This window comes from Meleagris gallopavo, chromosome 1 (assembly GCF_905368555.1).
Source record: "Meleagris gallopavo chromosome 1, MGAL_WU_HG_1.1, whole genome shotgun sequence".
NCBI classification, from domain to species: Eukaryota; Metazoa; Chordata; class Aves; order Galliformes; family Phasianidae; genus Meleagris; species Meleagris gallopavo.
This window is the reverse complement of record NC_139404.1, coordinates 165,482,032-165,496,431: the sequence shown is the minus strand read 5'-3', so window position 1 is coordinate 165,496,431 and position 14,400 is coordinate 165,482,032. Positions and strand designations below refer to the sequence as shown.

At 37.6% G+C, this 14,400-nt stretch overlaps 1 protein-coding gene across 1 annotated transcript in view; it reads right to left on the bottom strand.

Moving 5' to 3' along the window:
• The window catches only part of GTF2F2 (general transcription factor IIF subunit 2), an 87,830-nt gene that overhangs the window by 63,145 nt on the left and 10,285 nt on the right, over positions 1-14,400 (bottom strand). Inside the window, exon 5 of the mRNA XM_085215832.1 lies at positions 8,149-8,187. Within this exon, the coding sequence (XP_085071958.1) occupies positions 8,149-8,187 (39 nt within the window). The remainder of the gene's footprint in view (positions 1-8,148; positions 8,188-14,400) is intronic.

The following is a 14,400-nucleotide window of genomic DNA, read 5'->3' as shown; positions in this document are numbered from 1 at the left end:
TAAGCTCTCTAGCTCTCTCCCTATTAGCATACAGGCAGAATAAGGGCATACAATGAATATAACAATTTAACAATGGAAGTGTCTCATTCATTACTTTATTTGGGTAGAAAGGTCACGTTGCCCTAATTCTGTCAACTAATGAATCAGGATGAGTGATGGGGGCACGAGTCAACTTGGGTCTACGACAAAACAAATATTATTTTCTTAGACTAGAATTAATTCATCTTTGCTAGATACCTATTATCCAACCTCAACCTTGTCTCCTGTCTTAACATGTGTCAGAAATTCTTAGACTGACAGGAAAATGACTACTAGTTAACAAAATACAAGCATTTTCACATGAACTGTGCACAGGTCTGCATATTTTATTCAGTTGAAACGAAGCCATCATTAAAGTACACAAATTTAAGGTCAGAAAATATGATGGTTTCCAATTAATTTTGAAATTGATGTTCTGAAAGTGCTATGCAAGAGTATATCACACAGAGCACTTTCTCAAAACACTGCCTTCATAAATCATCATTCAAAGTAAAATGCCAGAAAATAAGAAACGCTGCAAGAACTCAAGACCGTAGGAGGGAGATGTACGATGGCACCAGAGCAAGCATTCTGAAAGAAATTGCATAATATTCTGCAGAACCAGACAGTTGATTTCTCTTCCTAAAAATGTGTGTAGTAGGAGTGCCACAGCTAAAGCAACAGTCTCCAAAAAAACTGTTTCTATCTGCACTGGTAACAGCTTAACATCATTGCTATTATCATATAGCACCACATTTGTTCATTTTAAGCTTCTGAAAAGAATACTGCCCTGCTGCTTCAGAAAGAAAAATGTTCAAGAAACTGGTACAAGAATTATACCCGTAAACATCAGCTACTCATTTAAAACATTATTACATGATGGCGTGCAAGCTCAACACCGTTAAGGTTTGAAAAGCAAGTAATTAGAAGATGATTTTAAAAACCAAGTCGTTCTAAAGGTCTGTAAAGTTCTGGTAATGCTAAAAATAAGCACGGTATTGCCTTGGTGACTGGTGTTAAATAATTTGGGGAGACATTACATAGGTTAGTGGAAATGAGACCAACTACACCAAGGAGAAGAGTGGTGAGATTTTAAAACCCAAAGCTGCTTCCTAGAGAAAACTCCAGCTCCAGGAAAATAGGGATCCAAGGGGCTTGCTAGAACTTGTAGTGCCAGACTGTCCAAGCAGAGAGGAGGGGGTGGTGCAGCGAGCCAGCTCACAATCCCTGAGCACCAAGGATGAGCAGAGCAAAAGGACTCTGTGAGAGGTGACTGTAACCTTGGGGCCTTGGGTTGATGATGAGGCACAGCTGCGCAGTGTAACAGTGAGATTGGACAACACAAGTTTATGGTCTAATTATCTCCAAAGTACTGCTACCACAACCAACTTTTGGTTTTTGATAAGTCATGTTTCAGAAAGATTTTTTTTTTTTTTTTTTTTTTCCTGCAGCAGCAGAAATAAGAGGAATGGAAAGATTCAATTTTTTTTACTTGTTAACAGAAAAATATCAAGCTATAAAGCTACTCCTGCAGCTCCACAGCAAGCTGCTTGCTAAGTTCTTGATTTTGTACCATAGTGAACAGATGAATAAAAAAAAGAACAGGTCAGACGTGGGTACAGACTCTCTCAATTAGAAAGAAAAAATTAAGCAAACAAACTAGCAATGAACAGCCTAAGCATCAAAAAACATAAACAGAATATGCAACTGTACCACCAAACCCAGTCATTTTCTGCTTCTCTACTACATAAGTAAAGCCTTCAGCAACTTGGGATAAAGCAGTATATTTTCTCAATGCTGAAACTGGTAATCTCATAAAAAACAAATTAAAGCTCCTGCAAATCAGGCAGATAAGAATCATCTAAAGAGAGAAAAGGGTACTCTCAGCTTCCTAGTTTTCCCAATGCTAACTCAGCATCTCAAGCATTGCAGTTCTTGTGCTATTTCCTATACATTTTCTAAAACGAATAGAAACTTGTATTCTTTCCCTACAGTTCAGAAACCTAACATATAGACTTCTTTATGCCTTCTAATACAATAATAAAAATCTATCTCTCTAATACTTTCTGCTGTGCACAATGATGATTTCTGGCTTACACACAGATTACAGTGCAGAAATCCCAAAGACAACCTGCATGAGTAAAACAATATGCTGTAGCACAGCTACACACTGTTCCTGCTCCTGTTGGCAAGGGCTGGAAAAGCCTTATAGTCCAGGGAGAGCACCAAATGAGCTCTGCCAGACTGTTTCCAGACTCAGGCACACAGAAAGCTGAGGTCCTACTGCACAACAGCCTCCAGTACTCTCGCATCCAATTGTAGCTAAGGTAAATAACTACAGGCAACCTTGGAACTGCTCTTGGCTTTGCCCTCAGAAGTCACTCCCACATTGAGCCTATTCAGTCGCTTCAAGTGGTTAAGGCTACTAATCTATGTGAAGTTTCTTCTTCCTCGCTATGAAATGGAGTAGTAATTTGTGGTAAGTAAAGAGGGGGGAAAAAAAAAAACAACCAACAAAGAGCTTATCACAAGCACGTTGTTTAAAAATGCAGGCAGATGTGCTTACCATATAACTAGACATGTAAGTTGCTCCAAAAGAAATGCCTCCTATTTATTTCCATGGAAACTACAACAGCTACAATGAACATAACATTATTTGATAGAATAAATTCTCAGCTACAAAACACTACTTTGCGACATAGACCCTAATGTTAGCTAGGCACGTCTCCATACACATTCAGCATGCATTGATGAATGTCAGTGGGTGCCATTTTTTCTGCATGGAGGAATTCACTGACACACTTTTGTTTCATATGCACTCCCATATCAGATGCCATTTTGTCAGACTGCCTCTCTGCTGCCATCTATCACACGGCAACAATCTGTAACAGAATACTGACAGGAAGGTTCAACCTCTTCTGCCATACCATCAACATCCACCTCTGACATCATGGGCCACCATAATAAAATAGGAGGTATTACTTTCAGAGCAGCCCTCATCAGTTGGAAAAAAACAAACAAAAAACTACAGTTTGAGAATAATACTACTGGGTCTGCTCAGCATCTTGTTTCCAACACAATGGGTGGATGCAGACATCCATGAAAATGCTTATGGACAGATTAAACATATTGGATTCTCATCCTAGATACGCATCAAGCCACCATCAGGCATTTGTGGGTCTGTAGAATCAGATGTCTTCTAAATCTCCAGACCTTTCAGTGGATATTTTTTTACACGTCTCTTCGGTTGTGAAAGCCTTTAATACAAAGTATCTTTACAAACACATCTTCTGGCAAGGAATTCAGCAGCTTAATTACATTTTGAGCGTAGAATCACTTCATGTTTACTTTGAAACTGCTTCCTGCTAGTTTTACATCCACTACATACTAGCCCTGTACTGGTCAAGGCAGCAAGCACTTGATCTCTTTCTGCCCCTTTGAACCACCATCTAAGGCTTTCATTTAGTCCTGTAACACTGCAAAGGACTGATGATGGAATCCACGTGATGCGATCATGCTGGCATGTAGATGAACTCCAACAATCAGCAAAATTTCTCAGAGAAGACAACAAACAACTTGTGGAGTCATGGTATGCAAGATCAGACGTGGCTGAAATTCCTGGCATTACTTGAGAGTCACAAAGAAAGACCAAAACCTCCAACACAAGCCAAAAGTGTACTGCTCAGTGAAGTAATCCAACATACTGGACGCTGGCACAGCTGAAGGAGAGAATATGCTTGGGGCATTGACTCCCACTGTTTCATACTGGGTTCTGTTCTCAGAATAGAGACTGCATGATAAAATTATAGGTCTGTACTGAAAGCTGTGAAGTTCACTATATGTAAATTTTTTTAGTATTTTTTTTTACTGAGTTTGAGACAAACTATAAATGCAACGAAAAGATGACTGCAGGCTAAACACATCAGGGCTTCTAAGTCAAGAAGATAAATACTATAATATTCATACAGTATTCTAAGATAAACAGACATTAAAGACAGTATTTATGCAAGTTGTTTTTTTTTAAACTCAGCTCCAATTAATATTTAATCTACATTAAATCCATATCCTTTATACTGTTCTACCACTTGGATATCCACAATATTTATTTTAGCCAGTATAATAGACTCTGACTACCTTGAAAGAGAAATGGTTGCCTCTCTGTGTATATTAGCAGCAACAAATGGAGCCTCATTACTTATTGTGATTCCTGGAATACTACCAAGAAGCCTGTAATTTAAGTTTTATTGCATTTACCTACCAACAGGAAAAAAAAAAAAAGTTACATTTCCAAGACAAAAACTGCTTCTGTGGCTTGAAAATGACAGATTCTGTAATTAAGTTATCTTATACTGAGGTTTCTGCTAGCATTTAAATAACTACTCCTTTACTCCTACTGATGATCATTCTTCCCCATACAGTTAAAGCTTTACTTTTGGAGTACAATTAATATATACTAACCACTTTCAAATAGATTAAAATCAAATGTGCACGTAGCAGCTTCATGCAGTTCTGCCATAATGTAAAAAGTCTGCATCCTTAACAAAAAACAACCATGCAGTTCAGCATTTAATAGAAGTACATACACTGAATTTTAAGTATTCCAACACATGTATAATCAATACCTGATTTTTTTATTACATCAAAAAATGGAACAGGTTATCATCATCTGCAGACAATTCAAATGTTACATATTTGTGTCTGCAGTCAAATATGTATGTTCACAATCGGCAAAATTTTAATACTAGGTTCATGTTCTATTGTCTGCAGCATCTCAGATAATTTAGTCCTCTTACCCAAAGTCCAATAAATGGTCCCAATGGTGCTTCTCCTCTCACTAGTAGGCTTTAGTATTACTCACTGGCAGGCACAGGGAAAGAGATGACTAACCTTGTCCTAAAGCATGTTAAGTTCTGATGGCTGCTGTTTGCCATGACCTTATGTCAAATACTTTAAGAGATGAAATTTAAACACAATGGGAGTGCAACTGGCTTGAAGCGGGTTCAAGATCTAAATACATGTAATATTCCTTGATGTACGTGTCCTTGAAAAAAATATGCACCTGGAGTTTGCATACACAGTTGACACACAGTTCCCTATGAAAGATTAGCTATGCTTTCCAAATGATGTTCTCAAAGCCTCAGTAATATTAGAATCAGCTGCTGCCTATGCAACTTTAATACACCTCCAAGAGGACAACACAAGAGAACACATTTCTTTACCATACCATGCCTAGAAGACTATATATGCTAGAGACAACAGCTTTGGGGTATTTCCACTTGGGGGCAGTTTGGAGGACAGGTCACACTTTACCTGGTACAAATGCTTGGTTTTCACAGCTTCTGTCATCACTGACAGCACTTACAGGGAGGTGCAAGAGAATCTACAAGCCAACAAGATCTACATACATGTATTTGGGTTTAAATTACTTGCTCAGAAAATATGTGATGTTGCTCAGCGTGATATAGGAAGGAGTAGGACCAATTCTCATTTCTCTTTCCTTTAGCTGACACCTTACCTGCTACCTTCCTTTCACATTCAACAAAAACCTGGCTCCAGGCACTGAACAACAGTGGCTGAATCCCTGAGCACTGTTGATTTCAAATTATCAAACTGAATTATGTGAAAAGAACTCAATTTTTTTTTTAGGTAAACTTGTTTGATGTTATACCTTAATTCCTTAATATTTTGACTATAACCTTCACATCATTCAAAGTCAGGACCGATTACATGGGCTCAAAAATCAACAGGGATACTTCACAGAAGTAAAACTGAAGAAGGCCTACTAAATAAAATACCATCACTGCTGGGTCTGGATCTCTCTGATCATTAAAGACTGGAAGAAGTATTCCTAGGGAAGCACCACAATGCTGTTACGTTGTTCTTATCCTCTTCTCATGAATTCTTAGGCACCACTGAGGACAAGATACTGAGTATATGATCATCTTTGGTCTGAACCAGTATTGTGTTGTCTCTCTATACAGTATTATGAATTGTGGCAACACTGATCCAATGATAAATGTTACTACAAATATCAAACGTAATGCTAATGATCTATAAAATAAGTTCTGAAGATTGACAGTATATTCCTAAAGCAAAAATTTTGGTTAAAATCTTAAGGAGGTAAATCAAAGGATTTCCTTATTCACTTCCTTTATTTACTTTCTAGTTACAAATAAATTTTATTGCAGAAACATCTAAAAGTAGTCATAATGGGTCTTGTTATGCTAAAATAATACACAAAAATATACAAGACATCATCTTTGCCTCAAAAGTACTTATTGTGGGACAAGATAAATTAGACCAGCAATGAAATGGAGGACTCAAGAAGTTGAATTACTTGAAGGGTAGTTAGGAAAAGGTCATTTGAGTTCCATGACGCATTTGGGAGCAAAAAAAAAGTGAATAAACAAATTCTAAACAAGTAAGTGTAACTGATGGCTAAGAGCCTTCCTTTAAATGCCTTTAAATGGCGTAACCAATTACCATCATTTATTAACTGAATCCCCAACCAGCTTAATTCTATCAGATGAGTTTGGCACTTTATCTTGTCAGTGTATTTAAACAGTGCCCAGCATGCAGTTGCTCATTCTCCTCACTGACGCAACGTAAGCAACTAAATATATACAGTCATCTTACACAATGTACCATGGCTGAGGAGCAGCAGAAAGAGTGAGACGCAGACAACTTAATCATTCACATGAAAAGCCAGAACGAAACCGAACAAAATAACTGCAAAGCACAAACAAGCATGTATGCCTACAGCTATATAGAAATATCAGAGAAATGCAACCTAAGTATTAATATGCTGACTCATTTTAGAAGTGGTCTCCTCTAATCTCCTTTAAATGCAACCACCCATGGCAGTGAGTCTCAGTGTTCAAGTGGTATACAATACCAATCTCTAGAAAGTAGCCCTTTGTAACCTTAAAGTCATATCACAATTAACTTATAATTACAATGATCAGGCTTTAACAAGTATCTGGAATAAACTGCAATTCATAAAACACACAAGAAACAGACATCTTCATGCTAACATATTCCAGAAGACAATGTGAAAGACAATTAGCATTACACTTATGTTTAGGAATTCCTTTTAAAAAGAAGGATGGGGATTGTAAGACTCTTTCCAGTTCATCTACTGCCTCTGCCATTCCTTATTGTAAGCATTGGTACAATTAAATCTGTATGCATCACAAGTAATCCTACAAACAAGACTGAGATTGATCTATATATATACTGCATTAGCCACGTCTAGTTTCCAGGACTGCAGGTTCCTTCTAACCTTGGCACTTATTTGCACTAGTATATTAATGATATTTCTGAAATCTCTTTCTTTCATAAAAGCAAAAAAGGGAATTTTTATTAAATGCTACTTGATACTAAGATTTTCATGCTGTCATGTACGTATCTGGCAATTTCAGTAATGTAAGCCCAAAGGATTCATCAGAAGTGAAGGGAGCTAGGACTGACCTCAAGAGAGTTCTGCTTGAGCTGCTAGGGAATTGCACTTGCACCTCTTCCTCTTATTCTTAGCTATTTTATGGAGCTGTCTCCTTCCTCCTCGCTGTAAAGGAAGCCTGCAGAGACTAGCTTAGATTTCAAACAAAATCTTTCGATTCCTAAGTCTGCCTGATATCCTACCTAACAGAAGCATTTTACATGAGCGAACTAAGAATTTCTGACTCTTTCCAAGGAATTGATAAATCTTTCTCAAGCATTAGAAAAATGGAATGAAGTACAACGCTAGAATGCCATAATTTAGACTAATTAGTCCACGCAATTAAAATCAAATAACACAAGATTTGGAAATCTACAAATTTTCCAACTGGGATGAAAAGAGCCAAGTTAAAAGACCTAAAAAAAAAAATAGATAAGAAATACCAAATATAAATCTAAAATAACGTTCCATAAAACATTACATTTTTAATGCTCTCCTCCATAATTTTTTTTCCGTTTATTTAAAAATGTTAATAATTTAAGCTTCTGATTGCAGAAGTTTATGATATGCTGCCCTAGAAATATAACAGACCTTTCTTTTTCTTTTAGCTACCAATTTATTGAAAAGTAAAACCGAAAAGGCTCAGTTTTAAGTCATTACTGAAGTGTTTCAAAGAAAGTGTCCACACTCACCATAGCTGCTACTTTCAGATTTTTCTTCTGATTGGTTCTCTGGAAAATAACACAAAAGAACAAAATAGGAAATGTAACATTTCTCTATTGACAACTACAAAGTAGGCTGCAAAGTAAAGAAGGATAAATTATGATAAAATCACAGTTTTGAAGATTATGTTTATAAATTTACTTTTTGAAGAAAAATTTGTCACATGGAGCAACAAAAAGTCTCTTTTAGTGCACAAACTTGTAACTTAAATGAGATAACTCCATTACACCTCTCACTGAAATCTGCATAAATGAAGTTACACAGTTATAGAAATCCAGTGGTACGATTACGCCTAAGAGAGAAACAATATCCATTTATCTCACCAGTCTCTGTAAATAAATGAATATTGGTTTTGTATATTAATAAATAAATAAATTCAAAGCTCTTCAAAGGCATACTCTTAATTAGCAGTAGGTACATAACGAACATGAACAACCTCCTCTCTAGCTTTCCTGCAACATTCTAGATAACACAATAACTTATTTTTTCAGCCTTTCCAACTTTTCATTGCTGGCCCTCAGATGATGGTATAGCCCAACTCCCTAGGTAAAAATATAAGTTTCAGATAAATCAGGAATGTGTACTGATCCATGGAGAATCAAAGTATGCATGAAAGAAAACGGAAAAAATGACACATGCTGTGGATAGCAAAAAGAAATCATCACCTAGGTGAATGGCAGAGTGCAAATCAGAAACAGCTTTCTGCATTAACTTCCAATCCAGCCTTTCAAGAGATAGTGGCCAGATGATTTTGGTAAACCGAGATTTAACACATAGAAAGCCCTATGAAAGTAAATCCCTACATGAATTTCTCAACCTGAAGTTTGACTGCACCTCCTTTATTTGTTTGTTTTACATCTCTCCTAATGTAGGGGATATAAAAAATGTTTTAACTCATCTGAAATACAGTTAAAAAGTGTACAATACTCTCATATTTAGCTTCTAACTCATATAACAAGACATGTAACAGCTATCATTAAGGACACTTTAAATATAAGCAAGAAGGAATTACCGCTGTAACTTGGAGATGAAAGTTTTCAATTGCTAGTTTGATCATTTCTGTCATTTGCAAGCTGGGTATTAACAAACTGAAAAATAGGACCTATATTACAAAAACCTTCTTCCTGCCACTGGTTCTTACTGGTTAACATGGCTGAGGTTCCTATTTTCTCAGTGAAAAGGCTGACTGCCCGAGGATCAATGCAAATAGTAGGATCCGATGACACCAAGCTAAATGGTGCAGTCGATACACTGAAGGGAGGAGAAACCAACCACGGGGACCTGGACAGGCTGGAGAAGTGGGCCCATGAAAACCTAATGAGGTTCAGCAAGGACAAGTGCAGGGTGTTGCACTTGGGCCGGGGCAATCCCAGGTGTTTATACAGCCTGGGTGAAGAACTCCTTGAGCCGCCCTGCAGAGAAGGACTTGGGGGTCCTGGTGGACGAGAAGCTGGACATGAGCCAGCAGTGTGCACTTGCAGCCCAGAAGGCCAACTGTGTTCTGGGTTGCATTAAAAAAGGGGTGACCAGCAGGGAGAGGGTGGTGATTGTCCCCCTCTACTCGGCTCTTGCGAGGCCCATCTGCAGCACTGCGTCCAGACTTGGGGCCCCCAGTACAGGAAGGATGTGGAGCTCTTGGGGTGGGCCCAGAGGAGGGCCTCTAAGATGATCAGAGGGCTGGAGCACCTCTCCTATGAGGAAAGGCTGAGGGAACTGGGCTTGTTTAGCCTGGAGAAGAGAAGGCTCCAGCGAGACCTCATTGTGGCTACTTGTGTAGAAACAGGAGGGGGAATGGCTGTTTACAAGGGTGGATAGTGATAGGACAAGGAGGAATGGTCTTAAACTGAGACAGGGGAGGTTTAGGTTAGATATTAGAAGGAAGTTTTTCACATAGAGGGTGGTGACACACTGGAACAGGTTGCCCAAGGAGGTTGTGGATGCCCCATCCCAGAAGGCATTCAAGGCCAGGCTGGATGTGGCTCTGGGCAGCCTGGTCTGGTGGTTGGCAACCCTGCACACAGTAGGGGGGTTGAAACTAGATGATCATTGTGGTCCTTTTCAACCCAGGCCATTCTATGATTCTGTGATATACAGCTATTTGAATCAGAGATACTTCTTCCACAGGTGGAGTGAGTGTGTTCACCTGTATATAGCAGAGGAATCTGCCTTTAACAGAGATTAAAAACATAAAATTCAAGTCTTGCAAAAAAATAGTACTTTTCCTGAATATAAGAAAATGTCTTTTGGTATGATCGGATTACATCTCTGCTTTTGAAGTCTTCTGAATATGAAAACATTGTGAAGGTGGTAAAGGCAGTTCTACTATGCCTATTCAATATGCCTTGTCTGTGTAGATTGCAGTTGTTCAGCCTCCTCTGTAACATACAAGATTCCCATATAGAAACCTGGGACTGGACTTTTTCCCCCATCATAGAGACTGTCATTGAAGTAGGCAGAATGCCAACTCTACTCTCATCATATTGAGTCCACGGTAATACTCCACATATTTCGAGCATTATATCCTCAAAACATTTTTTTTATGTTTGCATGGGAATTAAGACTCTGTAATTTTAATAATAAAAATGAAAAGTAAATTAGCTTACCCTAACAACCAGCTGAACTCTCTTTACAGTAATTTGTTAATCCTCACAGTGCTCGGAAGAAGCTGGTAAGTAAATACCATTTCCATCTTTTAGAGATGGAAAAGAAAGATGCCATAAGCAAACGCTTTTTTTTTGGTGGACTGCATGTCACAATAACACATATGAAATCTTGACCCATCAAAATGCTGCCGAATGTAATTACATGACAAACTCGAGTCACATATTCTGCTTCTCTGATAATGGGTTGCATCTTCTCTATGATCCTTACAAATATTTGGAAATTTACATAAGTGCCAGAGACCTGAAAGGCAGCTGTGGATTGTTTGTTTTGATCCTAAGGATGTCAATAGGGTTCCTCTCCTGCTGTTACCTGAATACTCTAAAGTCAGCCTACAGAAGATTGAAAGAAATAAAGGAACAAGGAAGTATTAATTAAGACCACAAAGCATTTTGGATACCAGAATGTTAAGTGACAGCTCAAAGAAATAGATGCAACTGGAAAAATATGCTGAAGTACACAGGCATACACCAAAACTCCTGACCAGGCAGAGCCAAAATGCAAAACAATGGGGACATTTATTTTCCAAATAACAGTTTGATGAGAAATTTGAGATGTCAAACACGTAGTAAGATTGGAAGTTGTATCCCAAGACAACAAGATTCGGAGAGCTGTGGAAACAATTAAATGTCATTATAGCAATAACTGCTTTCTTTATTGAAAGAAAATATCTTGGAAAGATGTCATTTCTTCCCTTCAGATTTCTTCAAATGGCTAGGTATAGCTGCTATTTCAAAATTCAAGCTCTGAACAATCATTTTCACTGGAATACAATCAGGCACACTGTAAGTTAAACAATAGGCATGATTCATGTACCAGCACAAAAAAAAGGGACATTCACATTAGAAGTTGTGTTTAAGTAAAATAGACAAGGGATGAACATTGGAGGGCAGTGGAAATAAAGGAGTTGATACGTAGGCAGAGTTATTGGTATTACTGAATGAATGTATAAAAACAAGAAGTTCCATTTCATGAAATGAGATTCTGAAAGAAGATGCAGAAAATTGGGTAAGAACATCTTGGTAAGAGCTTCTTCTGTGAACAGTGAAACAATCCATGCGTGGATGCTTCTCAGGAGGAAGCAAAGGTTCAGCAGTCATTCTGCCAACGCAATTCTCTAAGCACATTTTACTCAAACATCAGTAAGATGGGACAAGAATGAAGGAATTAAATGGTCACTAAATGAAACGTGAAGGAAATCTCACTTACGAAGAGGGGATTGTGAATAAATATGCAAATTTTCAAGAAAAAGAGTAATCACATCCAACTTTACAGAATTACCTTATGCTGTATTTTACCCTACAGTCTAAAATCTTTCTATCTGTCCATCAGTCCTTTACAGTTAGGATTGCAATTGTCTGCCAAGGTCTGTGTTTTTCCAAGTCACATTAGTAGTACATTTTTCCAATAACCATCTCAGTAAGAAACTTTTCTCATCATCTGTAACATAGCTGCATTTTTTATTTATATTAATAAAGTCTTAACTACCTGCTGGCAGAAAAATTAAGCAAGAGGAAATTAAAGTAGTTAAGGGAATTACAATCACAATCAGAAAAGTTTAATGTTAAACATTTAACAAAAGCATGTTCTCATTTCTTCAATCAAGACAGAAGCTGTCAAATTATAGCTCTTCCTTATGCCAGTAGGAAGATTAGAAGGATACTTTTAATCCAATATACCCCATACCAAGTCTATCATTTGCCCTTAGATAGTTCTTAGCTATACACACATAGAAAAATTCATTTTGCATATATTTCAATGTGCTGTATTGAACAAAACTCTCTCCTTTCCTCCCGCTCAAAAAAATTACAACTATGATAGCTGATGACAAAGATAAGATAAAATGACTGGAAGCACAAATAGCATTGTTGCATAGCAACTGTTGATGTACATATGGTGATGTTTATGGAACAGAATGTAGTTCATATTTAATGCTAAAATAATACTGAAATCAGCCTAGACAGCAAGAGACAACTGTGCTCCGGATCCCTCTGCAGTCATCAGTGAAGTATTAGCTCAGATCTAGTACATGCAGTAGAAGATCAAGAAACTGCACTTCATTAGACTCTGGACGTAACAAAGGGAACGTCAAAAGAACCTATTTCTGTCCATTACCTAACATGGGACAACCAGAGATGCAGAGATTCAATGTGAAGTGCTGAGTTTGCTTGGCCAGCTGGGTAAACTCCCAACAGCATCCTCTCTGATTACAAAGGATTTGAGATGCAGTTCTGTCAACCCTCATTCATTTTCTGAATTAAAAAGGTCAGAGAACATCCTGAGCTGGAAAGGACACACAAAGACTGAGACCAACCTCTGGGTCCACACAGGACTACCCAAAATCCAAATCATAGCCTGAAAGTGTTATCCAAATGCTTCCTTAACTCTGGCATCTTTGGGGACATGACCACTGCCTTGGGGAACCTGTGCCAGCGACCAACCACTCTTTGGTGAAGATGGTCACAACATAATGGGGATCACAGGATTAGAGGACAGCAGACATAAACGATCTGGAAAGGAAATATAAAGGAAATCCAACTGTTATACGCAATTTTCTCTGTTTTAGATTAAGTTCAGTCCTCAGGAAAGGTACTGACTGAGAGCAACAGTGCAGAAAGCACTTTTTGGTCCATATTTTGTTCACATTATTCCTCAGATATATCCTTACAGATGCAACATTAGAAATGCCACTGGCATAGCAGTTCTACACCAGCTTAATCACTGGACCATGTTTCAAATTAACATATCAAATCTGTAATATAGTGTACTTAGTAGAAGACAAAGCAGAATAATCACCAACAATTTGCACAAAATATATTAATTATAATTTGAAAACAAACATTGGTCTGTGAGCATAAGAATTTATGCATTTCAATTTCCTCCAACTGCTTCTTACCATGGATTGACTGGTGTTTAAAGAGTTGTTGGAGCCTTTTTCCACGGCTGACACAACATTAAAGGATCTTTTCCATTTGGACTCAGAGAGGGCAGCAGCATCTCATCTAGTTAGGCTACACTCTTCAGACACTTAAGTTTTCAAAGTACTGAAATTGTCCATGGAGCTCAAAACATATTGGAAATACGCATTCCAACACAAGAGTGGGTGCAGGAAGATGGTGTTGGTAAGCAAACAGGATGGAATTTTGGATATATTTGTCATATTCTTTTATTTTTAAACAATCAAAAAAGTAAAGCAAAAAAGTACATTGACACTTATTTTTGATTGTATTGCCAATACCAGCTTTAACACAAATTAAAACTGTTTAGATATTTTACACTAATTGCATGCCATGCTTGCTATACCCAAGCAAAAACAGTGTTGACAGGTTCTATGCTTATTCAGTGCTTCAATCCAAACATTTGCCATTCCAATAAACACTCTTTACTCCTAATTAATATTATTCTTCTTAATAGATTTATGGTCCTTGAATAACACTTTGTAGTTGCTAAGAAATGCTATTTTTTTAATCAATTAAATAAATAAAAGCAGGACAGTATCTTAATACCTAAAGGTTTGAGGACTTTGTATTACAGCTGACAAAATGGAAATTACAGAATCA